At 31.4% G+C, this 27186-nt stretch overlaps 5 protein-coding genes, 1 long non-coding RNA gene and 1 other non-coding gene across 9 annotated transcripts in view; 2 read left to right on the top strand and 5 right to left on the bottom strand.

The window, feature by feature from the left end:
• LOC148682349 (uncharacterized) overlaps positions 1-27186 on the bottom strand; it is a 771506-nt gene that overhangs the window by 603263 nt on the left and 141057 nt on the right. The gene's annotated exons all lie outside the window — the stretch shown is intronic.
• Positions 1-27186, bottom strand: part of LOC141381810 (uncharacterized) — a 203854-nt gene that overhangs the window by 68578 nt on the left and 108090 nt on the right. The window lies entirely within an intron of this gene.
• Positions 1-27186, bottom strand: part of si:dkey-237m9.1 — a 110754-nt gene that overhangs the window by 38861 nt on the left and 44707 nt on the right. The window lies entirely within an intron of this gene.
• Positions 1-27186, top strand: part of LOC137490983 (uncharacterized) — a 471679-nt gene that overhangs the window by 424984 nt on the left and 19509 nt on the right. The window lies entirely within an intron of this gene.
• LOC148682352 (uncharacterized) lies at positions 6067-11559 on the bottom strand. The gene is made up of 3 exons (XM_088649892.1): positions 11482-11559; positions 8724-9358; positions 6067-7454 (listed from the first exon to the last, which is right to left on the bottom strand). Exons 1-3 carry the CDS (start codon positions 11557-11559, stop codon positions 7406-7408), a joined length of 762 nt encoding a protein of 253 aa, XP_088506018.1. The 3' UTR covers positions 6067-7405.
• Positions 12351-12423, top strand: trnar-ccg (transfer RNA arginine (anticodon CCG)). The gene has a single exon. It is a non-coding gene; the product is annotated as a tRNA-Arg (tRNA).
• Positions 16421-27100, bottom strand: LOC108182424 (uncharacterized). Of its 2 annotated transcripts, XM_087250197.1 has the most exons (4): positions 27045-27100; positions 26353-26502; positions 19120-19444; positions 16421-18870 (listed from the first exon to the last, which is right to left on the bottom strand). In XM_087250197.1, exons 2-4 carry the CDS (start codon positions 26435-26437, stop codon positions 18273-18275), a joined length of 1008 nt encoding a protein of 335 aa, XP_087106323.1. In that variant the 5' UTR covers positions 26438-26502; positions 27045-27100; the 3' UTR covers positions 16421-18272. The 2 variants fall into 2 exon arrangements, with proteins under 2 accessions (XP_087106323.1, XP_087106322.1); XM_087250196.1 differs by having other exon boundaries at positions 16421-19444.

The raw sequence follows: 27186 nt of genomic DNA, 5'->3' as shown, positions 1-27186 counted from the left end.
TTTCACATTGTCATTTTATTTGTCTGTTATTTGTACTGTCGTTGTATTTGCACTGTCATTGTTTTTGCACTATCTGTATTTTTTACTGTTTGTACAGATAATTTTCATGATTTTTGGTGAATTTTTCATGATTTTTGGTGATTTTTTCATGATTTTTCAAGATTTTTTCATCTTTCATGATTTTTCGTGATTTTTCAAAATTTTTTCATATTTTGCGATTTTACAAAAAATTTTCATTTTTTGCGATTTTTCAAAAAAATTTCATATTTTGCAATTTTTAAAAAATTTTTCATTTTTTGCGATTTTTCAAAAATTGTTCATATTTTGCGAATTTTCAAAAAATTTTCAGTTTTTGTGATTTTTCAAAAAATTTTTATATTTTGCGATTTTTCAAAAAAATTTCATTTTTTGTGATTTTTATAAAAAAATTTCATATTTTGCGATTTTTCAAAAAAATGTCATTTTTTGCGATTTTTCAAAAATTGTTCATATTTTGTGATTTTTCAAAAATTTTTCAGTTTTTGTGATTTTTCAAAAAAATGTTATTTTTGCGATTTTTCAAAAAAAATTTCATTTTTGGGATTTTTAAAAAAAATTTTATATTTTGCAATTTTTCAAAAATTTTCATTTTTTGTGATTTTGCGATTTTTCAAAAATTTTTCATTTTTTGTGATTTTTCATAAAAATTTCATATTTTGCGATTTTTCAAAAAATGTAAATTTTTTGTGATTTTTAAAAAAATGTTCATTTTTTGTGATTTTTTGCGATTTTTCAAACAATTTTAATTTTTTGTGATTTTTTGCGATTTTTTAAAAATTGTTCATATTTTGCGATTTTTCAAAAATTTCATTTTTTTGCGATTTTTCAAAAAATTATCATATTTTGCGATTTTTCCAAAAATTTTCATGTTTTGTGATTTTTCAAAAAATTTTCATGTTTTGCAATTTTTCAAAAAAATTTCATATTTTGCGATTTTTCAAAAATTTTTAAGTTTTTGTGATTTTTTGCGATTTTTCAAAAAATTTTCATTTTTTGTGATTTTTTGCGATTTTTCAAAAATTGTTCATATTTTGCGATTTTTCAAAAATTTAATTTTTTTGCGATTTTTCAAAAAATTATCATATTTTGCGATTTTTCCAAAAATTTTCATGTTTTGTGATTTTTCAAAAAATGTTCATGTTTTGCGATTTTTCAAAAAAATTTCATATTTTGCGATTTTTCAAAAATTTTATAATTTTTTGTGACTTTTTGTGATTTTTCAAAAAATTTTCATGTTTTGCGATTTTTCAAAAAAAATCATTTTGCGATTTTTCCAAAAAATTTCATATTTTGCGATTTTTCAAAAAATTTTCATTTTTCGTGATTTTTCAAAAAATTTTCATGTTTTGCGATTTTTCAAAAAAAATTTATATTTTGCGATTTTTCAAAAAATTTTCATTTTTTGCGATTTTTCAAAAATATTCATGTTTTGCGATTTTTCAAAAAAATTTTATATTTTGCGATTTTTCAAAAAATTTTCATTTTTTGCGATTTTTCAAAAATATTCATGTTTTGCGATTTTTCAAAAAAAATTTATATTTTGCGATTTTTCAAAAAATGTTCATGTTTTGCGATGTTTCAAAAAAATTTCATATTTTGCGTTTTTTCAAAAAATTTTCATATTTTGCGATTTTTCAAAAAATTATCATATTTTGCGATTTTTCAAAAAATTTTCATATTTTGCGTTTTTTCAAAAAATTTTCATATTTTGCGATTTTTCAAAAAAAATGTCATTTTTTGCGATTTTTCAAAAATTGTTCATATTTTGCGATTTTTCAAAATTTTTAAATTTTTTGTGATTTTTCAAAAAATTGTCATATTTTGCAACTTTTCTAAAAATTTTCCTTTTTTGTGATTTTTTGCGATTTTTCAAAAAATCTTTATATTTTGCGATTTTTCAAAAAATTTTCATGTTTTGCGATTTTTCAAAAAATATTCATGTTTTGCGATTTTTCAAAAAAATTTATATTTTGCGATTTTTCCAAAAATTTTCATGTTTTGCGATTTTTCAAAAAATTTTCATTTTTTGCGATTTTTCAAAAATTGTTCATAATTTGCGATTTTTCAAAAAATTTTCATTTTTTGTGATTTTTTGCGATTTTTCAAAAAATTTTCATGTTTTGCGATTTTTCAAAAAAAATTCATATTTTGCGATTTTTCAAAAAAAATTTATATTTTGCGATTTTTCAAAAAATTTTCATTTTTTGTTATTTTTCAAAAAATTTTCATATTTTGCGATTTTTCAAAAAATTTTCATATTTTGCGATTTTTCAAAAAATTATCATATTTTGCGATTTTTCAAAAAAATTTAATTTTTTGCGATTTTTCAAAAATTGTTCATATTTTGTGATTTTTCAAAAATTTTTCAGTTTTTGTGATTTTTCAAAAAAATGTTATATTTTGCGATTTTTCAAAAAAAATTTCATTTTTGTGATTTTTAAAAAATTTTTTATATTTTGCAATTTTTCAAAAATTTTTCATTTTTTGTGATTTTGCGATTTTTCAAAAATTTTTCATTTTTTGTGATTTTTCAAAAAAATTTCATATTTTGCGATTTTTCAAAAAATAAATTTTTTGTGATTTTAAAAAAAATTTCATTTTTTGTGTTTTTTTGCGATTTTTCAAACAATTTTAATTTTTTGTGATTTTTTGCGATTTTTCAAAAATTGTTCATATTTTGCGATTTTTCAAAAATTTCATTTTTTGCGATTTTTCAAAAAATTATCATATTTTGCGAATTTTCCAAAAATTTTCATGTTTTGTGATTTTTCAAAAAATGTTCATGTTTTGCGATTTTTCAAAAAAATTTCATATTTTGCGATTTTTCAAAAAATTTTCATTTTTTGTGATTTTTTTGCGATTTTTCAAAAAATTTTCATGTTTTGCGATTTTTCAAAAAAATTTCATATTTTGCGATTTTTCAAAAAATTATCATATTTTGCGAATTTTCCAAAAATTTTCATGTTTTGTGATTTTTCAAAAAATTTTCATGTTTTGCGATTTTTCAAAACAATTTTATATTTTGCGATTTTTCAAAAATTTTTCATTTGTTGTGATTTTTTGCGATTTTTCAAAAAATTTTCATGTTTTGCGATTTTTCCAAAAAATTTCATATTTTGCGATTTTTCAAAAAATGTTCATTTGTTGTGATTTTTTGCGATTTTTCAAAAAATTTTCATGTTTTGCGATTTTTCAAAAAAAATTTATATTTTGCGATTTTTCAAAAAAATTTCATGTTTTGCGATTTTACAAAAAATTTTCATATTTTGCGATTTTTCAAAAAAATTTCATATTTTGCGATTTTTTGCGATTTTTCAAAAAATTTTCATGTTTTGCGATTTTTCAAAAAAAATTTATATTTTGCGATTTTACAAAAAATTTTCATATTTTGTGATTTTTCAAAAAATTTTCATATTTTGCGATTTTTCAAAAAAATTTAATATTTTGTGATTTTTCAAAAAAAATTTCATTTTTTGCGATTTTTCAAAAATTATTCATATTTTGTGATTTTTCAAAAAAAATTTCATTTTTGTGATTTTTTGCGATTTTTCAAAAATTGTTCATATTTTACGATTTTTCAAAAATTTCATTTTTTGCGATTTTTCAAAAAATTATCATATTTTGCGATTTTTCCAAAAATTTTCATGTTTTGTGATTTTTCAAAAAATGTTCATGTTTTGCGATTTTTCAAAAAAAATTCATATTTTGCGATTTTTCAAAAAAATTTCATATAATGCGATTTTTTGCGATTTTTCAAAAAATTTTCATATTTTGCGATTTTTCAAAAAATTTTCATATTTTGCGTTTTTCCAAAAAATTTCATTTTTTGCGATTTTTCAAAAATTGTTCATATTTTGTGATTTTTCAAAAAATTTTTCATTTTTGTGATTTTTTGCAATTTTCAAAAATTGTTCATATTTTGCGATTTTTCAAAAATTTCATTTTTTGCGATTTTTCAAAAAATTATCATATTTTGCGATTTTTCCAAAAATTTTCATGTTTTGTGATTTTTCAAAAAATGTTCATGTTTTGCGATTTTTCAAAAAATTTTCATATTTTGCGATTTTTCAAAAAAATTTCATATTTTGCGTTTTTTCAAAAAATTTTCACATTTTGCGATTTTTCAAAAAAATTTCATTTTTTGCGATTTTTCAAAAATTGTTCATATTTTGCGATTTTTCAAAATTTTTTAATTTTTTGTGATTTTTCAAAAAATTGTCATATTTTGCAATTTTTCTAAAAATTTTCCTTTTTTGTGATTTTCTGCGATTTTTCAAAAAATCTTTATATTTTGCGATTTTTCAAAAAATTTTCATGTTTTGCGATTTTTCAAAAAATATTCATGTTTTGCGATTTTTCAAAAAAATTTATATTTTGCGATTTTTCCAAAAATTTTCATGTTTTGCGATTTTTTAAAAAATTTTCATTTTTTGCGATTTTTCAAAAAATTTTCATAATTTGCGATTTTTCTAAAATTTTCATTTTTTGTGATTTTTTGCGATTTTTCAAAAAATTTTCATGTTTTGCGATTTTTCAAAAATTGTTCATATTTTGTGATTTTTCAAAAATTTTTCAGTTTTTGTGATTTTTCAAAAAAATGTTATTTTTGCGATTTTTCAAAAAAATTTTCATTTTTGGGATTTTTAAAAAAATTTTTATATTTTGCAATTTTTCAAAAATTTTTCATTTTTTGTGATTTTGCGATTTTTCAAAAAATTTTCATGTTTTGCGATTTTTCAAAAAAATTTTATATTTTGCGATTTTACAAAAAATTTTCATATTTTGCGATTTTTCAAAAAATTTTCATTTGTTGTGATTTTTTGCGATTTTTCAAAAAATTTTCATTTTTTGTGATTTTTCAAAAATATTCATGTTTTGCGATTTTTCAAAAAAAATTTATATTTTGCGATTTTTCAAAAAATTATCATATTTTGCGATTTTTCCAAAAATTTTCATGTTTTGTGATTTTTCAAAAAAATTTCATATTTTGCGATTTTTCAAAAAATTTTCATTTTTTGTGATTTTTTGCGATTTTTCAAAAAAATTTCATGTTTTGCGATTTTTCAAAAAATGTTCATATTTTGCGATTTTTCAAAAAAATTTCATATTTTGCGATTTTTTGCGATTTTTCAAAAAAATTTCATGTTTTGCGATTTTTCAAAAAAAATTTATATTTTGCGATTTTACAAAAAATTTTCATATTTTGCGATTTTTCAAAAAATTTTCATATTTTACGATTTTTCAAAAAATTTTCATATTTTGCGATTTTTCAAAAAAATTTCATATTTTGTGATTTTTCAAAAAATTTTCATATTTTGCGATTTTTCAAAAAATTTTCATATTTTGCGATTTTGCGATTTTTCAAAAATTTTTCATTTTTTGTGATTTTTCATAAAAATTTCATATTTTGCGATTTTTCAAAAAATGTAAATTTTTTGTGATTTTTAAAAAAATGTTCATTTTTTGTGATTTTTTGCGATTTTTCAAACAATTTTAATTTTTTGTGATTTTTTGCGGTTTTTCAAAAATTGTTCATATTTTGCGATTTTTCAAAAATTTCATTTTTTGCGATTTTTCAAAAAATTATCATATTTTGCGATTTTTCCAAAAATTTTCATGTTTTGTGATTTTTCAAAAAATTTTCATGTTTTGCAATTTTTCAAAAAAATTTCATATTTTGCGATTTTTCAAAAAATTTTAAGTTTTTGTGATTTTTTACGATTTTTCAAAAAATTTTCATTTTTTGTGATTTTTTGCGATTTTTCAAAAATTGTTCATATTTTGCGATTTTTCAAAAATTTCATTTTTTTGCAATTTTTCAAAAAATTATCATATTTTGCGATTTTTCCAAAAATTTTCATGTTTTGTGATTTTTCAAAAAATTTTCATGTTTTGCGATTTTTCAAAAATATTTTCATATTTTGCGATTTTTCAAAAAATTTTCATTTTTTGTGACTTTTTGTGATTTTTCAAAAAATTTTCATTTTTTGTGATTTTTTGTGTTTTTTTTTTAAATTTTCATGTTTTGCGATTTTTCAAAAAAATTTTATATTTTGCGATTTTTCAAAAAAATTTCATGTTTTGCGATTTCACAAAAAATTTTCATATTTTGCGATTTTTCAAAAAAATTTCATATTTTGCGATTTTTTGCGATTTTTCAAAAAATTTTCATGTTTTGCGATTTTTCAAAAAAATTTTATATTTTGCGATTTTACAAAAAATTTTCATATTTTGCGATTTTTCAAAAAATTTTCATTTGTTGTGATTTTTTGCGATTTTTCAAAAAATTTTCATTTTTTGTGATTTTTCAAAAATATTCATGTTTTGCGATTTTTCAAAAAAAATTTATATTTTGCGATTTTTCAAAAAATTATCATATTTTGCGATTTTTCCAAAAATTTTCATGTTTTGTGATTTTTCAAAAAAATTTCATATTTTGCGATTTTTCAAAAAATTTTCATTTTTTGTGATTTTTTGCGATTTTTCAAAAAAAATTTCATGTTTTGCGATTTTTCAAAAAATTTTTATATTTTGCGATTTTTCAAAAAATTTTCATATTTTGCGATTTTTCAAAAAATGTTCATATTTTGCGATTTTTTGCGATTTTTCAAAAAAATTTCATGTTTTGCGATTTTTCAAAAAAATTTTATATTTTGCGATTTTACAAAAAATTTTCATATTTTGCGATTTTTCAAAAAATTTTCATATTTTACGATTTTTCAAAAAATTTTCATGTTTTGCGATTTTTCAAAAAAATTTCATATTTTGCGATTTTTCAAAAAATTTTCATTTCTTGTGATTTTTTAAAAAAAAGCACAAGGTGCACAGCAAATTCATTGGTGTTCAATTTTTAAGTGTTGTGGTAATTCAGAGTGATGAGTTGTTTAATGTGATGAGTTGTTTTAAAGATGTTGAAAATAAAAATAAATTTTATTGTGTAACTTGTTTATTTTTTTTATTCATTATTATTTTATTTAAAGTTTTATTCTCAGTTGATTTCATCTTTGGTTTTGGCTACTGCTGCCAGTATTTTGATATACATTTTACATATATTTTACACAATAAGAGTTTGCTAATTAACACTCTCTGAGTGGTAAAATTTTTTAACACTTTCAAAAGTGTTATTTTAACACTTTTATAGTGGTTCCCATATAAACACTGAGGGAGTGTTAATTTGAACTCTAAGGTAGTTAAATCTACAATCTAAAATTTGCAGTGTGTATAACCCTTTATTATTGTCTTTAATTGTTTATGTACCATAGCATAATCAATGAAACACAACATCAAAACACTGTGCTGATGAGATTGTCTTCTTGCTGCTTTGACACTGACTTTTGCCTATCTTGTGTTTTTTTTTTGTCCTTCTTTAGCAGTTGAGGACAAAGGCGGTCTGCCGAAGAAACCACTCAGCTCCTCTGAAAGACAAGGTATATCACATAATAAATGTCACTTATTAACATTTATTCATACTGTTGCAGCATGAACTACAGTTGAGGACGCTCCTGTGAAATATTTATTCAAGCTAATGGAGCAAGGACATTTTCACAGTACTTACGATAGTATATTATCTTCTGAAGAAAGTTTTATTTGTTTTATTATTTATGTTTTTTATTGGCTACAGAACAAACAGTGTTAAGCTAGTTAAGCCTTTACTTTCTCAATCTAAATATGGTAGCACATCAGAATAATAGTCCTTTAGTTAATCAATTTACTAACACTAAGTGTCACCAATCTTGTGCAGCATTTATTAATTACAGGTCAACATTAATGCATTATTAAAATCCAAAGTTGTGCTTGTTGACATTACTTAATGCACAGTGCATTAATGAACTAACGTTATTTAACTTAAACATTAAATCGTTAACAAAGATGAATGAATACTGTAATTAATGTATTAAACTTCTAAGTCATGTCAGTAAATGCATTAACTAATATTAACTAATGGACTATTACTCTAAAGTGTTACCTTAAAGGGTGACACTTTACAATAAGTTTGTATCAGTTAATGTCAAAGCATTTACTACCATAAACAAGCAATGAACAATACACTTAATGCAGTATTTGTTCGTGTTACAGTCATCCATGCCAACTCACAGTCCATCAACTAAGCATTAAATATTATTTTAATAAAGCATTAGTACATGTTGAACTATGATTAAAAATGTTGTACAAGCATTGTTCATAATTAGTTCATGTTAGTAAATACATTATCTAATGAAACCTTATTGTAAAGTGTGACCCAATATTATGTTCTGTCATCATGGCAAAGATAAATTATAAGAAATTAGTTATTAGAACTATTATGTTTAGAAATGTGCCTGAACAAGTCCTCTCTCCATTACACATAAATTGTGAAAAATAAACTCAAATTTAACAGGGGGGCTTATAATTCCGGCTTCAACTGTATGCATTAATAAATAAAAGTCGTCACACCAAGACACTGTGTTCTGATAATCACAACTGTGCTCATTTAGGAGCCGGGGAAGCAAAGAGAAGAAAACGTTCCTGTGCAGATCTTTCACAGAAGCCACACTCAGACTCTCCACTGTCTGCTGTAAGTTCATCGTTTGTACATCACAATTAGGTGGTGTATATACTGCTGAATACAGTTTTGTAGGCATAGATGGGGAGACTGTGCAAAAAGTATGATTATGTCAATGAAAGGTTTTAACTATTATACTTACTTTGTTGAAGGCTCCTGCATCGACTTCTTTATTGGAGGCTCCTGCATCAGCCTCATCAGTTCCTGGCCAGTCTTCTTCATCGGCTCCTGCATCAGCCTCATCAGTTCCTTGCCAGTGTTCTTCATCGGTCCTGCATCAGCCTCGTCAGTTTTTGCTTCTGCTTCTTCATCGGCTTCTGTATCAGCCTCGTCAGCTCCTGCCTTGGCTTCTTCATCAGCTCCTGTATCAGCCTCATCAGTTCCTGCCTTGGCTTCTTCATCGGCTCCTGTATCGGCCTCATCAGTTCCTGCCTTGGCTTCTTCATCGGCTCCTGTATCGGCCTCATCAGTTCCTGCCTTGTCTTCTTCATCAGCTCCTGAAAAATCGCAAAAAATTAAAAATTTTTGAAAAATCGCAAAAAATGAAAATTTTTTGAAAAATCGCAAAAAATGATTTTTTTTTTGAAAAATCACAAAAAATGAAAATTTTTTGAAGTCACAAAAAATCACAAAAAATGAAAATTTTTTGAAAAATCGCAAAAAATCACAAAAAATGAAATTTTTTTGAAAAATCACAAAAAATGAAATTTTTTTAAAAAATCGCAAAAAATGAAATTTTTTTGAAAAATCACAAAAAATGAAATTTTTTTGAAAAATCTCAAAAAATAAAAAAAATGAACATTTTTGGAAAAATTGCAAAAAAATCACAAAAAATGAAATTTTTTTGAAAAATCGCAAAAAATTTTTTTTTTGAAAAATCACAAAATTTTTTTTTTGAAAAATCGCAAAAAATCACAAAAAATTAAAAATTTTTGAAAAATCACAAAATTTTTTTTTTGAAAAATCGCAAAAAATCACAAAAAATGAAAATTTTTTGAAAAATCACAATAAATCACAAAAAATGAAAATTTTTTGAAAAATCGCAAAAAATGAAATTTTTTTGAAAAATAAAAAATCCAATTTTTGAAAAATCACAAAAAATGAAAAATTTTTGAAAGATTTTTGAAAAATCACAAAAAATCACAAAAAATGATTTTTTTTAAAAAAATAACGAAAAATCACAAAAAATGAAAAATTTGTGAAAAATCGCAAAAAAATGAAATTTTTTTGAAAAATCACAAAAAATGAAATTTTTTTGAAAAATCGCAAAAAATTACAAAAAATGACAATCTTTGGAAAAATTGCAAAAAATCACAAAAAAGAATTTTTTTTGAAAAATCACAAAAAATGAAATTTTTTTGAAAAATCGCAAAAAATCACAAAAAATGAACATTTTTGGAAAAATCGCAAAAAATAAAATTTTTTTGAAAAATCAAAAAAAATAATTTTTTTTGAAATATCGCAAAAAATCACAAAAAATTAAATTTTTTTGAAAAATCACAAAATTTTTTTTTGAAAAATCGCAAAAAATCACAAAAAATGAAAATTTTTTGAAAAATCACAAAAATGATTTTTTTTTTAAAAATAACCAAAAATCACAAAAAATGAAAAATTTGTGAAAAATCGAAAAAAAATGAAATTTTTTTGAAAAATCACAAAAAATGAAATTTTTTTGAAAAATCGCAAAAAATCACAAAAAATGACAATCTTTGGAAAAATTGCAAAAAATCACAAAAAAGAATTTTTTTTGAAAAATCACAAAAAATGAAATTTTTTTGAAAAATCGCAAAAAATCACAAAAAATTAAAAAATTTTGAAAAATCACAAAAATTTTTTTTTGAAAAATCGCAAAAAATCACAAAAAATGAAAATTTTTTGAAAAATCACAAAAATGTAATTTTTGGAAAAATCACAATAAATCACAAAAAATGAAAAATTTTTGAAAGATCGAAAAACATGAAATTTTTTTGAAAAATAACAAAAAATCCAATTTTTGAAAAATCACAAAAAATGAAAAATTTTTGGAAAATCACAAAAAATCACGAAAAATGAATTTTTTTAAAAAAATAACGTAAAATCACGAAAAATGAAAATTTTTCGAAAAATCATGAAAAATGAAAAAATCATGAAAATCACGAAAATACATGGAAAATGAAAAAATCACGAAAAATCATGAAAAATGAAAAAATCTTGAAAAATCATGAAAAAATCTTGAAAAATCACCAAAAAATCATGAGAAATGAAAAATTCACCAAAAATCATGAAAAATTATCTGTACAAACAGTAAAAAATACAGATAGTGCAAAAAAATGACAGTGCAAATACAATGACAGTACAAATAACAAATAAAATGACAATGTGAAATTGACAGCGATATGTACAATGAATAGGTGTCCACATAGTTGCAGGCAGTGTTGTTTCAAGTATGGATTGGCTAAAGGTCAGTGCATGCTACATATCGATGGTGTGCAGTGAGGGTATGGAAGAGTCTGTGTGTTGTGTATTAAGTGTTCATCAGCCTGATAGTCTGAGGGAAGAAACTTTCCTTTAGCCGGCTGGTGCGTGACCAGATGCTGCGGAACCATCTGCCTGAGGGTAGCAGACGGTTTTGTCTGTATAATTGTACATGTTAAACTAATTTAAATTAGAAGTTCACTAAATGTTCATTAACTAAAGTCACACTAAAAGGTGCTACAATTAATGTAGAAATGCCAAAGTTCCACTGCTTTTTCTGTGACAGCTGTAGGGCTCGTCCGGGAATTGAACCCAGGACCTCTTGCATCCTAAGCGAGAATCATACCCCTTGACCAACAAGCCCTGAAGAAAGAACCTGCAGTGCCAAAAAAAGTCTTACTTTTTTATAAATACTTTTTGTTCTTGTTGTTTTTAGTATGTGCCACCTGGGTTGCCTTTGATGCAGTTCCTTTTAAGTTGGCTGTGCAGCACAATCCAGTGTGACCTTCAAAAGCTAGGTTCATACCCTTAGGTCAAAAAAGACATGACAATGGAAAACTTTTCAGAGAATCTGTTTTGTCATTAGGTGTACACACCAGATCGTCTGAATGCAATATGGTATAGGGATCCTTAAGTGCTGTTTTCTAGGTTAAAAGAACTTCCGGAGTCATACAACAGATATGGCAAATGCTAGTATTGGCCCAGTGGCTTAATGGATAAGGCATCACTCGTTGAAGTTGGGGATTGTGGATTCAAGTTCTGTTTGGGTTGTGTTTGTTAGGTTACATTTAAGTTGTGTGAAAAAATCCTGACTTGTCTACTCAAAGCTTAGGTGTGATGATCTGAGGGCAATAGTTAGCTTCGAATTCTCAGACTTGCTGCACACTTCAATTAGGATTCATCCAATCTTGCTTGAATCTCACTGTCACGTTACACACCTAAAAGGTTCTGCTAAGCTCTGGGAATGGAGATCTTGACTTCAAGTACCCCATGGCTCTCAATTGACGGTCTCATGTTAGGTGGATGATGATGAAATGCAAGCAAGAAAATAGCTGCTGAAAGGTTGTGATTTCAAGTTAATGAGAGTGGCCTTGACTGGAATTCGAAACTCTCAAGACCAGTCACACTATACACTAGAACCATACCCCAGAACCAATGAGACATGAATGTGAATGATTGCAGAAAGAAAATGTTTGGCCATTAGTTCTTATTTGATAGAATGCAAACTGTCATCGAGATCCTAAAGTGCAGTTTTCCATGCGGTAGCATCTTGTTGAAGGCATACAAGAGATCCTTGATAGAAGATTGGTGACATGGCCCAGTGGCCTAATGGATAAGGCATCAGCCTCCGGAGCTGGGGATTGTGGGTTCAAGTCCCACCTGGGTTGTTCTTGAAAATCTCCCTTTAACTTGAGATCAGTGTTTGGTGGATGAAACACAGTAGCTGTGAAAACCTTCTTGAGATGTGTTTGCGTGTCATTAACTTCCTTCATTGGCATTCCATACTACCTGTTATGACTAAAAGGGTAACGAGATACCTAACGCAAATGGCCATTTTGAAGCCTGCATGGTGCCTACAGAGAAGAGACTGTGTACAAACACAAAGATGATGCTTACATATTAAGCTGGTACGTTGTTCAAGATCCATAAACAATTCTAACCACCGAATCATTCCCGCTCCTTTTTTGTCTGTATTATTGTACAGGTTAGACTAATTTAGATCAGAAATCCACTAAATCTTTATTAACTAAAGTTTCTACAACTAACACAGAAACACCAAAGCATCACTGCTTTTCTGTGAAAGATGTAGGGCTCGTTCAGGATTTGAACCCAAGACCTCTCACACCCAAAGCAAGAATCATACCCCTAGACCAATGAGCCCAGTAGAAACACTCTGCAGTGTCAAAAAAAAAAAATTCTGTAAAACCGGTCCAATCTACTTTTTGTTCATGTAGTTTTTGTTATGTGTGTCAGCAACTCCCTGGATTCATGTTACAGTTCACAGGCAGTATAGAAACAGCATAGTGGCCTAATGGATAAGGCACCAGCCTTTGAAGCTGGGGATTGTGGGTTTGAGTTCCACCTGGGTTGTCTTTGACGCAGTTCCTTTTAAGTTGGCTGTGCAGCACAATCCATTGTGACTTTCAAAAAGCTAGGTTCATACCCTTAGGTCAAAAAGACATGACAATGGAAAACTCTTCAGAGAAGCTGTTTTGTCACCAGATCGTCTGAATGCAATATGGTGTAGGGATCCTAAAGTGCTGTATTCTGAGTTACAAGAACTTCCTAAACCGTACAACAGATATGGCAAATGCTAGTATTGGCCCAGTGGCCTAATGGATAATGCATCAGCGTTTGAAGCTGGGAATTGTGGGTTTAAGTCCCATTTGGGTTGTGTTTGTTGGGTTAAATATAAATTGTGTGGAAAAAATCCTCACTTGTCCCCTCAAACCTTGCGTGATGATCTAAGGTCAATAGTTAGCTTCAAATTCTCAGACTTGCTGCACACTTCAATTAAGATTTATCCAATCTTGCTTAAATTATCCAATCACTTTACAAACATCAAAGGTTCTGAAAAGCTCTGGTAATGGAGATCTTGACTTCAAGTACCCCGTGGCTTTCAACTAATGGTCTCATGTTAGGTGGATGATGATGAAATGCAAACAAGAAAATAGCTGCAGAATGGTTGTGATTTCATGTTAATGAGAGTGGCCTTGTCTGGAATTTGAAACTCAAGACCAGTCTCACACCATACCCCAGGACCAATGAGACACGAATGTGAATGCTTGCACAAAGAAAATGTTTGTCCATTAGTTGCACACATCTTATTTGACGAAATGCAAACTGGCATCGAGATCCTAAAGTGCAGTTTTCCATGCGTTGGCATCTTGTTGAAGGCATACAAGAGCTCCATGACAAAAGCTTGGCAACATGGCCCAGTGACCTAATGGATAAGGCATCAGCCTCTGGAGTTGGGTATTGTAGGTTCAAGTCCCATCTGGGTTGTCTTTGAAGGTCCACTATAGATTTAATTACAGATCATTTCAACCAATTATTGCAATGAAAAAAACTGATGCATCAACACATCAAAGCACTCTCTTGCTGACATCAGGGCTTTCCTGTTGCAGTCGGGTGTGCACGTCTCCAACACCACTGTAAGACGACACTATAGACATCAAAGCCCTGTAGGCCTTCCTAGAAAAACAACTGCAAGGCAAGGAAAATGAACAGGTATTGTGTATTATCATTTTGTCAAATCAAGTATTTCAGCAACACTTATGTAAAATGTTAATAAAATTAATTAATAAAATTATTGTATGTGTTTGTTGTATAGTGCTGCACTTAAAACGATTGACGAAAAACTGCACAAGGACAATGAGCAATCTGCTAAAAAGATTCAGAGTGAGCTTCTGTTTAGAATACAGTTAAAAGCATCAGTCTGCAATATTAGAAAACCAGTAAAACAACTCAGGTGGACCTATAGAAAGCCAGGTAAGCCATTTTGAACAATGCCATAATGAAAAGATTTATTTATTTACATTAATCCATGCATCTCTTTATTTAGGCTATTTGCTTTATACGAGCTTACATGTCCTACAAATTTATTAATAGGACATACCCTATTAATAAACCGCCATGTTGTGAAACCGAAAGCAAAGCATCCAGTAAAAATTCATGTCTGGGGAGCCATATTCCATCAGGGACCTAACCGCTAGTTGTGTTAGAAGGTTAGTTCAAATCTCTTTAATATGATTGAATCGTTTCTTTGCAGTTTCTTTATTTATATATATCTTTTTTTTCTATTTTCAGGAATTATGGACAGATGTTTTTACGAAGACACTATAATAAAATTCAATCAGGCTCCATACGTAAAACAACACTTTAAGAACCATATCACTTCTTCCAAGGTAGATACAGTATGTAGGCCTACTGTACCAACTTTGTATGTGTGTGTGTACATGTTCACTGATGTGTGTGTGTGTGTGCACACGTTCACTGCTGTGTGTGTTGAACTTTTTTATCAATCTTGATGATTATTGAATATTTAATAAAGTTAACACATTGCTTAAAGGGCACATAGTTTACCCCTTTTTTATGATTTAACATTATTATTATGGTTCTTCTGAGTGTGCCAGTTTAGGTTCAGTTCAAAACACAATCCAGATTTTTTTATTATAATGTGTTATAATGTGTCATTTTAAGGGCGTGTACACAGCTCGCTGTTTTACATTTACATTTAGTCATTTAGCAGACGCTTTTATCCAAAGCGACTAACAAATGAGGACAAGGAAGCAATTATCACAACTATAAGAGCAACAATAAATAAGTGCTGTAGGCAAGTTTCAGGTCTGTACAGTCTAAGAAGGAAAGCATTAGTAATGTAAGAATTTTTTTTTTTTGAGTACAGTTAGTGGTATAGCTAGAGGCAATTGCAGATTAGGAAGTGAAGAGGAGACTAAATAGTTGAGTTTTAAGTTGTTTCTTGAAGACAGCAAGTGACTCTGCCGTTCTGTTGCAGTTAGGGAGTTCATTCCACCAGCTGGGCAGATTGAATGCGAGAGTTCGGGAAAGTGATTACTTCCCTCTTTGGGATGGAACCACGAGGCGACGTTTATTCACAGAACGCAAGTTTCTTAAGGGCATATAAATCTGCAGAAGTGAGAGCAGATAAGAGGGAGCAAAGCCAGAGGTTGCTTTGTAGGCAAACATCAGAGCTTAGAATTTGATGCGAGCAGCAACTGGCAGCCAGTGCAAACGGGTGAGTAGCGGAGTGACATGTGCTCTTTTCAATTCATTAAAGACCACTCATGCTGCTGCATTCTGGAGTAGCTGAAGGGGCATGTTGCTTCACATGAAAATTATTTTCAAATTCAGTCGGTCGGTGAGTAAATGAATATGATGAATGAGAACACACAGGCATGTGCGTATAGACATAAAATGTAATGTTGTACAGTAACGTGTCAATTGTTTGTTTCAGTTGTCTTTATTTGAATGGTTTCGTGAGGATGTGATGGTGTGCTTTATCTGGCTGATTCCCGCTGAAGTGGGCGGGTTGTGTGACGTTTGATTCGGGGAATGTTATGGGGCGGGGTTTGCGTGACGTGCTGCGAGCTACTAGCCCAACAGTGGAAGCGCAGCATGATTTCGGCCTCACTGCTTAACCTCCTGGCTCGCACTGGCCTCAGCTCACAGCCTAGAAATCCAATGCACTATCCATTGCACCACAGAGCTCCTGCCTCTAGCACTGTTGCACAGAAAGCAATTTTTGGTACTCTCTGGCCCATAAAAGCACAGCTCACTGCAGATAAGGTACTGCTGGGATTCATACATAGGATCTTCTGTTTACTCGACAGGTGTTTTGACCAACTAAGCCACAAAACCAGACAGGGGGTAATTGTTTAATCGAAAAAAGAAACGGTAAAAACGGTAGCACTGCATGTTTGAATGTCTAGACTTAAAAATTTTAAAGTCCAATTGGTTACGCATCACCATACCATGCTATATAATGCCATCGTCCAAAACCCTCTTAATAATACAATATTAAAATTGTTTTATTATTCAATATATAATCAAGGTTTCCCTTCTTAAACCAATTAACTTCTCTCTATAAAACTTCAAAAATTGCAACAAATGAACACTGCAATGAATAAATGTACAAATAAAATAAAAATGAAAATAAAACATTCACTTATAACATTTCAAAATGTCCCAAAAGTCCAGTACAGGTGATGAACACTCAAAAAGATTCTTTTGCAAAACAACTAGGTTGCAAATTCAGTTCCAGAGATCCAGGATGTTGCACTTGTGAGTGTGTTGTAAATTTACACTCCTACCATGACGCTGAATAGGTTTTACTTTGTATCTTTCCAACAGGTGTATCCAAAGAATCCACTTAATGGGAGGCTCGCCAGTCCAACTCCACAATTAGACACACACCGATGAAAGTTTAGACAAACCAAATCCAGAAAAGAGTTCACACTTCAATTAATTTGAATCGCGCGTGCACAAATAGACACTCCCACACCATCCCACTTTAGTTCCTCCGACACTCCCCCCTAAACAGAGCTGGACACGCCCACTTTTCTGACTTTTTCCAAAGTAGAGGTGTGAAAACACCCTGCTGAAACGAGGGGGTTTCATGGCCCTTTAAGCGTTCTTGGGTGGCTCGCAAATGTATAGATAACTCTAATACATAAAATAAGTAAGCTGACCAAAGTTCTTACGGGGAGAAGACTTTATTGAAGAGAATTAATTGTGCAGTTCATCAGCAGTGATGTTAACTTGTCGGTCTTCAAGTAACTTAAACCAAAGTACAGTCTGTGAGACACTAATTTATAACAAAGGATGAAACCCCCCTGGAGATTACCCAACTGCTTTGGTTGAGTCACATCTCCTGAGTTCCTCTAGGTCATTTGGTTCTTACTAAGAGCTCGACTATGGTGCCAATTTAATGTTCAGTTTACTTAGGTTGTGTGTTTTTGGACTGTGGGAGAAAACCAGGGGAAATCCACGCGAGCACAGGGAGAATGAGCAAACTCTGCACAAAAAGTCAACTGGTTAGCAGCGACTTAAACCTGCAACATTCTTACTGTGAGGCAACAGTGCTAACCACTGGCTAATCATTGACTGCCGTGTTGCCCAATCTAGAAAGGAGGGGGAGTAAGGGTGGGAGAGGGATTCTTCAAGACAAGGATAACTGAGATAAGCTACGGTCACACTGGGCTTTTCCTCCCATAGACTTCCATTCATACGCACGCGAATGCGTCAGACTAGAAACAGGGTCATGCGTCAAGTTTCGCCGGTTGCTGAGGTGCAAAGTTCATGCTTGGTGAACTCTGACCTGCGAAATCGCATCACTTGACTGCGTGAGACCAATCGAGGATCAAAACATGACCTCTCTGGACAGAAATTTAAACCATGGAGCAATCGCTCACTTTTTTAATTTCTAAAAATCTTGTTTGATCCCGCCCCTTTTAACAGCACCGTACGACAGAATTTCACAATCTCAAAGTCTAGTGTGACCGCAGCTTTGTGTTCTGGTTATCTATAGTGAGTCAGGAATCATCTGATTGGTGAATCATGTTTTAGCAAATGCAGAACCAGCCGTGGACAATCATAAGCATGTGATCCTCTCAAAAGTAGTTTATAAATAAACTTCACTTGAATGAACAGCCAAACTACGTGAAAAAGCTGCCGTTTTGAATATACCCGTGTTTGTGTGGACAAGGCCTCAATGTTAAGGACTCAGCTCTCCATTGTGAATCTTCATGTGAGTGTTGAGGCTTCTTTTACTTTTAAAGCCCTTTCCACACTCACAGCATCTAAAACGATCCTCTCTTGAGTGAATCTTCATGTGTTTCTTAATGGTGTCTTTGCGTGTGAGACTCTTTCCACACTGATCACATGTGAACACTATGGTTCCAGTGTGACCATTCATGTGGTTCTTGAGGCTAGGTTTGGTTGTGAAGCTCTTTCCACACTGAGCACATGCAAACGGCTTCTCTCCAGTGTGAGTTCTCATGTGGTGTTTGAGTGTGCTTATATGTGAGAAACCTTTACCACACTCTGTGCATGTGTAAGGTTTCTCTCCAGTGTGAATCCTCATGTGGATGTAAAGGTCTCGTTTTTGACTAAAACTCTTTCCACACTGTTCGCAGGTGTAAGGTTTCTCCCTAGTGTGAACTCTCATGTGAGCAATCAGGTTCGGCTTTTTACTGAAACTCTTTCTACACTGTTTACAGCTGAAAGGCTTTTCTCCAGTATGAGTTCTCATGTGCACTTCCAAGTTTATTGCATGACGGAAGCTTTTTCCACACTTTTGGCATGTGTATGGCCTCTCTCCAGTGTGAATTCTCATGTGGGTTTTAAAGTTTTGTTTTTGACTAAAACTCTTTCCACACTGTTCGCAGGTGTAAGGTTTCTCCCCTGTGTGAACTCTCTTGTGATCATCAAGGTTTGGCTTTTGACAAAAACTCTTTCCACACTGTTTACAGCTGAAAGGCTTCTCCCCAGTGTGAATTCTCATGTGTGCTGCAAAGTGTCCAGCATGATAAAAGCTTTTTTCACACTTTCGGCATGTGAACTTCCTCTCTCCAGTGTGAATTCTCATGTGGGCTTTAAAGCCTTGTATTTGACCAAAACTCTTCCCACACTGTTCGCAGGTGAAAGGTTGCTCCCTAGTGTGAACTCTCATGTGAACATCAAGCTTTGACTTCTGACTGAAACTTTTTCTACACTGTTTACAGCTGAAATTACACCCCGATTTGGATTTCCGAGGTCTTCCGTGTGATGAAGTCTTTTTAGTCAGTGTGGGTTTTTCATCAGTCGCTATTTCTTGGGGTTTCTCAAACTGCTGTTTCTCACCTATTTCAATCTGTTGATGAGTCTCTTCTTTCAGCACCATCAGATCTAAAAAAAAAAAAAAAAAAAAAAAAATTAGCTTTAGTATGAAGGCTCAAAGCGACAAGCAAGAAATGGATGTTTTCCTTTATTGTGGAACACAGTAAGCCAGTAGAGGTTTTTTTTTTTATATCTTCTTTTGTGTTTAACAGGATCAAGAAACTCATAAAGGTTTAAAACCACACGAGAGAGAGTAAATGGTGAGGCTATTTTCATTTCTGCACAACTATCCCTTTAAAAGGTTCCTACAATTACCCATTTTTTCCATGATGTAAAATAAGTCTTTGGTGTTCCCAGAATGTGTCTGAGGTTTCAGCTCAAAATTCGATCATGTACCTTGTAGAATATTTAATTTTGGGGGTCAGAGGCAAACCAAGCTCTTTTTGTGCCTGTGACTTTAAATGGAAATAACCAAATGCACTCGCTCTAGATTACTCGTGTTGTTTCCTCGATTGAGACAAATCCTGCATGTCCATAGCAAGTATGCATAATTCACGCTTATATTTGCAAGTTTGCATTATTGTATAAAACGTATGCAAATTCTTAATGCCACGTTTGCTTTAAACGGGAGTGATGAGGAGATGGCAAGATTACATGCTTTGTTACTTGTTTTCATTTATTTGTACTTTTGTCTTTGTTTTCTTGCCTTTGTGTATGCCCCGAGGCTTAGCTGAAGACCTACTTGGTGACATTGTATATATCTGACCATATGCACAAATGCCATCTAAAAAGGTTACTTGTGGTTTGTCCAATCAGAGACAGTAACAACGTAAATATACAAAATAATAATGATAACCCAGGGTTTAAAAATGTGAACTGTCTGTTAATGAACACCCAGGATTATTTTTTTAAACCCAGGTATAGCATGAGCAGTGTGGAAGGTGACTACAGATAACCCAGAATTTCTCCAGGTATAGAATGACCCAGGGTTAACAATTTGAAGTGTGAAAAGCCCTAAGAATACTCCGCATCAGCTCTCAGGATAAACAGAGTACAATTACAAACAGCGACAATTGCCAATCATGTCATGATGACCTGGGGCCTGTTTCAGTAAGGAGGATCAACCAACCTAATCTTGATCTCTGAGTTGATTTACCGAGAGATTAAATACTCAAGAGTTTTCAATTTCAGAAAAACATTTGAGCTTCAAAAGTCTTTCAGTCAAGAGCAGTGAGGGATTTTCTCCCTTTGTTGTTTGATTAATGCTAAAAACAGTCGGCAGCAGGAATATTGTGCGCAGTCACTTTAGGAATAGTGCGGCTCTGATATGGTTTCTCTTTCAAGTGTCTTTTGATTCTTAACTTGTTTGTATATTATACAAACAAGGGTTATTATGACTAATCACTAAACACTACACAAATTTGCATGTACTTGACCATTAAAGCGCTCACATTAAGATGGCATTAGATGTATGTTCTCTGCTTGTTTCCGAGCCTGTCCAAGGCTAAGCGCAGCGCACACACAGAGCATGTGCACTTATGCACTTTTAAAAATAGGAATGATGCGCGTCCTGTGCTGCAAATGTTACATTACAGCACATGCCTTTAGTTATTTTCACATGGAACTGAGCTCTGCAGAGCAACAAGTGTGTACAACTGGAAAGGGAGCGGTATATGATGGAATAATCGTTTATCTCGATTAATGGATTTTCATAATCATTAGAAGCCAAAATCTAAATTGAAACCAGATTTTCGATTAATTGCACAGCACTATCAAGAGGTAGAGGTTGATATGACATTTAAAATGTAAGCAGGACTAAAAAATCTTTTTAGAACGAGTAATAATCCCGTTAATCTAGTTACAGTACATGTCCGTCGAAGGTCATTGAATTTAAGCAAATTATTCATTAAGAAAGGACAAGCCATTCTGCTATGTGACTTTGTTCTTTGTGTGACTGAAATGTAGGCAATAGCTATGTTTCTGTCAAAAAATGCGAATTACATTTATGCGCAAAACTGGGATGTCACATAAAAGATGAGCGAATAAAGCTGCGTTTCCATCCAATGAATCAAAGACAACAAAATCATCACTTCCTGATTAACAGGCCCCAAATATGAACTGTAAAAACAGAATTTCCTGCAGTAGAAGAAGCTACATGAATCTTTTATTTATTTAATAAATGACTTTCACCTCAGAGGACAATGCTGGTACAAAATTAACACGTGTTGGCGTTTGAAGCCATGAGACGCAGAGAACAGACGCTCTGGAGGTCATCAATAATACAATAGCATGAATACTGAAACGGTTCAGGCGTTTTAGAATGACCAAAACAACATTTCAGATGTTTATAATGTTCTCAGCCTGCTGGTTTGTGCATTCACACACATTTTCATCATCATATGATCTCTTATAACAAACCTTTTTAAACAAACATACTGGAATTTGTTCAGTAAAAGTGCTTGCGTGGTTTACTTGAGTTTACCTTCTCTTATCGAATAAAAAGTTTGTCCTACTCAGTTATGCGCATGTTTCTTTATGCTTATATTTCAAAGGTTATGGGCATCATGACGTTTCCATCAACCAATTTTTTATGCTCATAGCCTATCCAAAAAGCACAATATGTAAGGCTAAGTGAGAAATACCGCTTTATCTTTTAAAAAGGGGAGGAGACCGACAGAAAACTCTCTTTCAGAGACAGGCTCTCTTGCTCTGCAAACAAGTGTGTTCATGACTATATATACAAAGAAAAACAATAAAATTAGAAAATATGACTTTGCAACATCAAGCAGCATTAGGCATGGGCCAGTATAAGATTCTGACAGTATGACAACCTTGAATAAAAAATATCACAGTTTCATGGTACTGTGATTACTCCTCTAAAATATATTCTTTTAAATGTCTGGGTAAACAGACACTTTTTCCTCTTTGAACACAAAACATTTTCCTTTGAGAAACTTTTAAAGTATTTTGGAGCAGTAAACATGTAAGGCTAAATCACTCAATTGAATCATTGACTTCTGTCTTCATTTGTTTCATAAACAGAGATTTCATTACAATTTAAAATGGCATCTTTGGAGATCTTTTCTGCTGGAGATACTGTTGTCCTAAAAACTTAAAACAAAATATATATATAAAAAAAAAACATAGAAATGAACGGTACAGCAGAAAATATTGGCGGTTTTAAAACCTTGACTTTTTTCAAACTGCGTTATACCTTGAAAACGGTTATCGTCCCATGCCTCAGCAGCACAACACTGTTTTTAGTATCTAAAATTATTTCTTTAATAAAAGTCAAGAGCAAAAAGATTCAAATGGCGGCGCCTGCTGGTACGTGAAGAATATGGTCAATACTGACAAACTTTACACTCAAATCTCTGCATATCATTAGCATGCTGTAATCCATTTCTTAAGCAGCAAAAGTCATTTTAGACTAGTTTGTTGGCCAGTTGTAGTCAGCGCAATGTTAAACGTTATTGTTCCACAATAGTTTGTTCATTTAGTCTCATGTCGCCCTGCAGCAACATCTTATAGTTTAGAATTCTGTACAATGCTTTATAATAATTAATTATTTTATTGTCCACTTCATTCAGCATATTTAATATTGGGGGCATCCATGTTTTTTTTTTTTTTTTTTTATACTTTAAACCAGGGTTTCTGCAGGTTTCACCAAGTTAAATGTAAGACTTTTAAAGACATTTTTAAGACCATTATGACAATTTTAGACTCATAAAGGGCTAAAGGCTAAGGGATTTTTCAAATAGCCCAGATGAAAGATTTTAATTTGCCCTATTAAAAAAAATGATAATTTAATACATTTAATAATACAATAATAAATTAATAAAAAAAATATATTTTAGATATTTCTTAGCAAAAGATTTTAAATTGTGTGTAATAACATGCAAGCTTTACTTGTATCCACACACTTTTTTCCTAAATAAACTTACTTTAAAAAATAATTTAAAATGAACAAATGTTTTAAAAGTTTTAAAAACTAAAACAAACTAAATCTACACAGCAATCTGTCCGCGATGTCTTCAGCAGTAAATACATAGAGCACGTTTAAACAAATGTTATTGTGAGGAAAATACTTAAACCATTATAATAGAGTTAAAATGACGTTTTTGAATGAAAAGTTGAAAGTTTTATTGAGATGGATTGTTGGTTATTGTGTGGGTTTTGGCCAGATTGGGTAGCAAAACATGAACAAAGGAAAATAAAGGCTTGTTTAAAAAGATTAAAGACCTACAACACAACATTTCAGTAAATTTAAGACTTTGTAAGGTCGAAAATTTTGATTTTGGAATTTACGACATTTTAAGACCCCCGCAGAAACCCCGTTTAAACACAATAGCCCTGGTAATTAGTTATTATAATAATAATGTAATTCTAACTCAGATACTATCTGTGAGAACTAGTAGATACTACTAGAAACAAGTTTAAACCCATAAAGAAGTCGATGAAAAAAGTTAATTTGGATCAATGTGACATATGCAAATGGAGAGTACTAAGCCAACACTATCACCGTAATAGCAGATATCTTCTATGAGTATACTGTAGGTCAAATATCTTCAGCTCAGTTTAAGTTTTTATTTATTTTATATAGCACTGGTGCTCAAGGACACTTTACAAACAGTAGGAGAACAAGAAAAGCAATAGCCTTAAGAAGGTAGAGAAAATGGGAGACTAATAATAAATAAAATAATGACAAAAGACACGAGAACAAGTAACAAGAGAGAAACTCATTCCTGTCTTTCAATAGTTATGTTTCCATCCACCTATTTTCATGCACTTAAAAAAACGGTTTATGGAAACATCATGATGCAAAAAACAAAATGTATGCGCATTTCTCAGTAGGATAAACGTTTTATTCGATAAGAAAAGATGAAAAATCACGATACAAACTCCAGTATGTGCATTAAAAAAGGTCATGTGATTTTGTTATAAGAGATCATGTGATGATACAAATGTGTATGAATGGACAAACCAGCCGGCTCAGTACATTATAAAACATCTGAACTCTTGTTTTGGTCAAACTTAAACGCATTACAGTTTAAGTATTAGTGTTATTATATTATTCATGACCTCCAGAATTAAGAGCATCTTCGCGTCTGACACCTTTAAACGCCACCGCGCGTTCACTGCGTTTCAGGATTACCCTCTGAGGCGCAAGTCATTTATTAGATGAAGAAAAGATTAGCCGCATTTCCACTGTCGGGCATGTGCAAGCCAGGGCTTTTATCGGGCAGGGCTGGGCCGGGCCAATCGCAAGGGGGGGTTGAGCAGTTAGGCAGAAATCATGTCGCGTTTCCACTGTAGGGCTAGTACCTCGCAGTTTGTCATGCAAACCCCGCCCCCAGAACGTCCCCTGAATCAAACGTCACACAACCCGCCCACTTCAGCGGGAATCAGGCGGATAATGCATGCATGACAGAAAAAAAAGGTAGCCTAGTTTCTGCTTTCACTCACCTATAAAATGCTCTGTTTACATGATTTGATTAATATCATCGTATCCATATACTTTATAAATAATATTTCAAACCTCCTCCGGTGTTTATTGTTTTAGAAAATATCTAAAATCTTATTTTCAGATAGGCCTTTGTAAAATGAAAGTTTAATATGGCTTTAAAATGGTTTGATTTATGTACTGTTTATAGGCTACCTTAATTATTATAGCTAGATTTTATTTGTTTTATATTGAATTTTATTTTATGTGATTTTATTATATCTGATATTTGTAATTATTTAAATTATTTCAATATATCTTGGGCTATTTTATTAGGATATGTCACTATTGTTTTTGAGTCTACAAAAATGGACACGAAATTTGTAAAGTTTAATGTCTTTCTGTTGTATTTATGTTGTGTATTATCTTCAAAATAAATACAAACAGAAGCCGCTCGCAGCATCAACAGAGCTGTGAAGAGAGCGCTCTTTTTCTCGGTCTCACATTCACATACAGGCATCTAAACGTGCACAAACACCTTTTAAACTTGACAAAAACTCTCAAAAACCTTTACTGTCTGCTGTGTCTTTAATATGGTGTAAATATTATTATGTGTTATTGAAACATCAAGGACGATGCAGCACAGTCACTTATAAATGAAAACTTTATCATTTTATGCAACAGCCTTACATTTAAAAGGGAAACATAAGGGCGATCATACGCAAAAAGACCCCAGACTAAAAGGCTAGATGTTTTCTTTCCCTTATTTTTTATTTGGTTATTTGTTTGGTGCATGTACTCGTGTGCGATCGGAAAACTAGTGTCTGCCTCTCCTTTCACTCCGCCCCGAAGCCCCAGCTGGCCCTCTTTGGCCCAAGGTATTGGCCAAAAAAGGCTGGCCGCTGGCCCCGAGAAAGCCCCGCTTTGGCTCGATTAGGCCCAGGAAGTGACAGTGGAAACGCGACTTGCCTTGGCTTGCCCTGTCTCGCTTGCTTTAGACGAGATAGTGGAAACGCGGCTATTGATGCAGCTTCTCTTATCGCAGCAAATTCCATCTTTACTGTTGATATTTGGCACCAGTTAATCAGGAAGTGATGATTTTGTTCGCTTTGACTCTGTCATTGTATTTGTACTGTCTGTATTTTGCACTGTTGTTGTATTTGTACTGTCTGTATTTTGCACTGTTGTTGTATTTGTACTGTCTGTATTTTGTACTGTCTGGAGCCAGCACCTAAGCTTTTCACTCATCATAGCACACGTGCTGCTGATGATGTGACAATAAAAGTGATTTGATTTCATTTGAATGGAAATCATTGAGCTTTATTTGCATATCTTTTATGCAATAATCCAGTTTCGTGCATAAAGTTTATTTGCATTTTTGGATGGAAACATAGCTCATGAGTGCTTGTGTGCATTTAGGAGAACTAGGCAGCACACTCTGAGCTGCAAGATGGATTTAATTTAATATTCTTATTATTAAAATATCTGGATGAGGATTAAATGACCGAGTTGGTCTTTGAGAATGAAAATCAACCTGTTTGTTCCTGCAGATCTTCCTGTTTGACTGTGAATGTTTCTTCAATCTTCACATCTTCACTCTCCTCTTTAATTGACGCCATCTTTATAACAGTGTGGAGATCAGTCGCTTCAGCAGGAGCTTTTCTCTGCGTTTGGACACTTTATCCTGTTTAAAATGAACAAAACAATGAACAGAAACAAAATAACTTCTTGACACTTACTTCAACAGTTTCTTTATAGGAGAGTGATTAACAATAAGAAATCAGGTAAGTTTGAGCAAGAAACAATAGCCACAAACAAATGACCTGATTAAAACTAGTAACATTACTCCATTTCTTATACAGTTGTAAACTCAGAATGGAATGACAATATACTATTTAATAAATTAAACCTTCAATAAAGTTATTAAACTTATTACACACATCTCTGTAACCTTTTTTAAAAACTTTATTCTTTATGTATGTTCTTAATGGTTTTGTTTGTTTTATTTAGCTTATTGTCTGCTTACAGCAATGTGTAGCACTTTTTTTGCACAAGACAAATTTCCTCTTGAGGACAAAAAGTTTATCCTATCTTTATTCAAACAATTGTACTATACTAATATTGACACTAATATTGTCAACAGCAGGTACATAATTTAGCACTGAATGAAAAAAACTGAAACTTTAATCAATCGGTTTATATAAGTGTAAACGCTTTAAAACAAACCTTTCTCCAGTTGAATCACAGCGCTTGAACGGCGCAGGCTTATGACGTCACACGCCACGCCAAATTAAAAGTCTTTTAAAACCTTTTTTGCCACTTACTGTTGCAGTCATGACTTATTGATACATTTCTCCTTCGTTTCCAC

Source organism: Danio rerio, chromosome 4 (genome assembly GCF_052040795.2).
Source record: "Danio rerio strain M-AB ecotype USA chromosome 4, GRCz13ab, whole genome shotgun sequence".
NCBI classification, from domain to species: Eukaryota; Metazoa; Chordata; class Actinopteri; order Cypriniformes; family Danionidae; genus Danio; species Danio rerio.
Note: the sequence above shows the minus strand (reverse complement) of the source record. Positions and strands in the feature narration are given on the sequence as shown.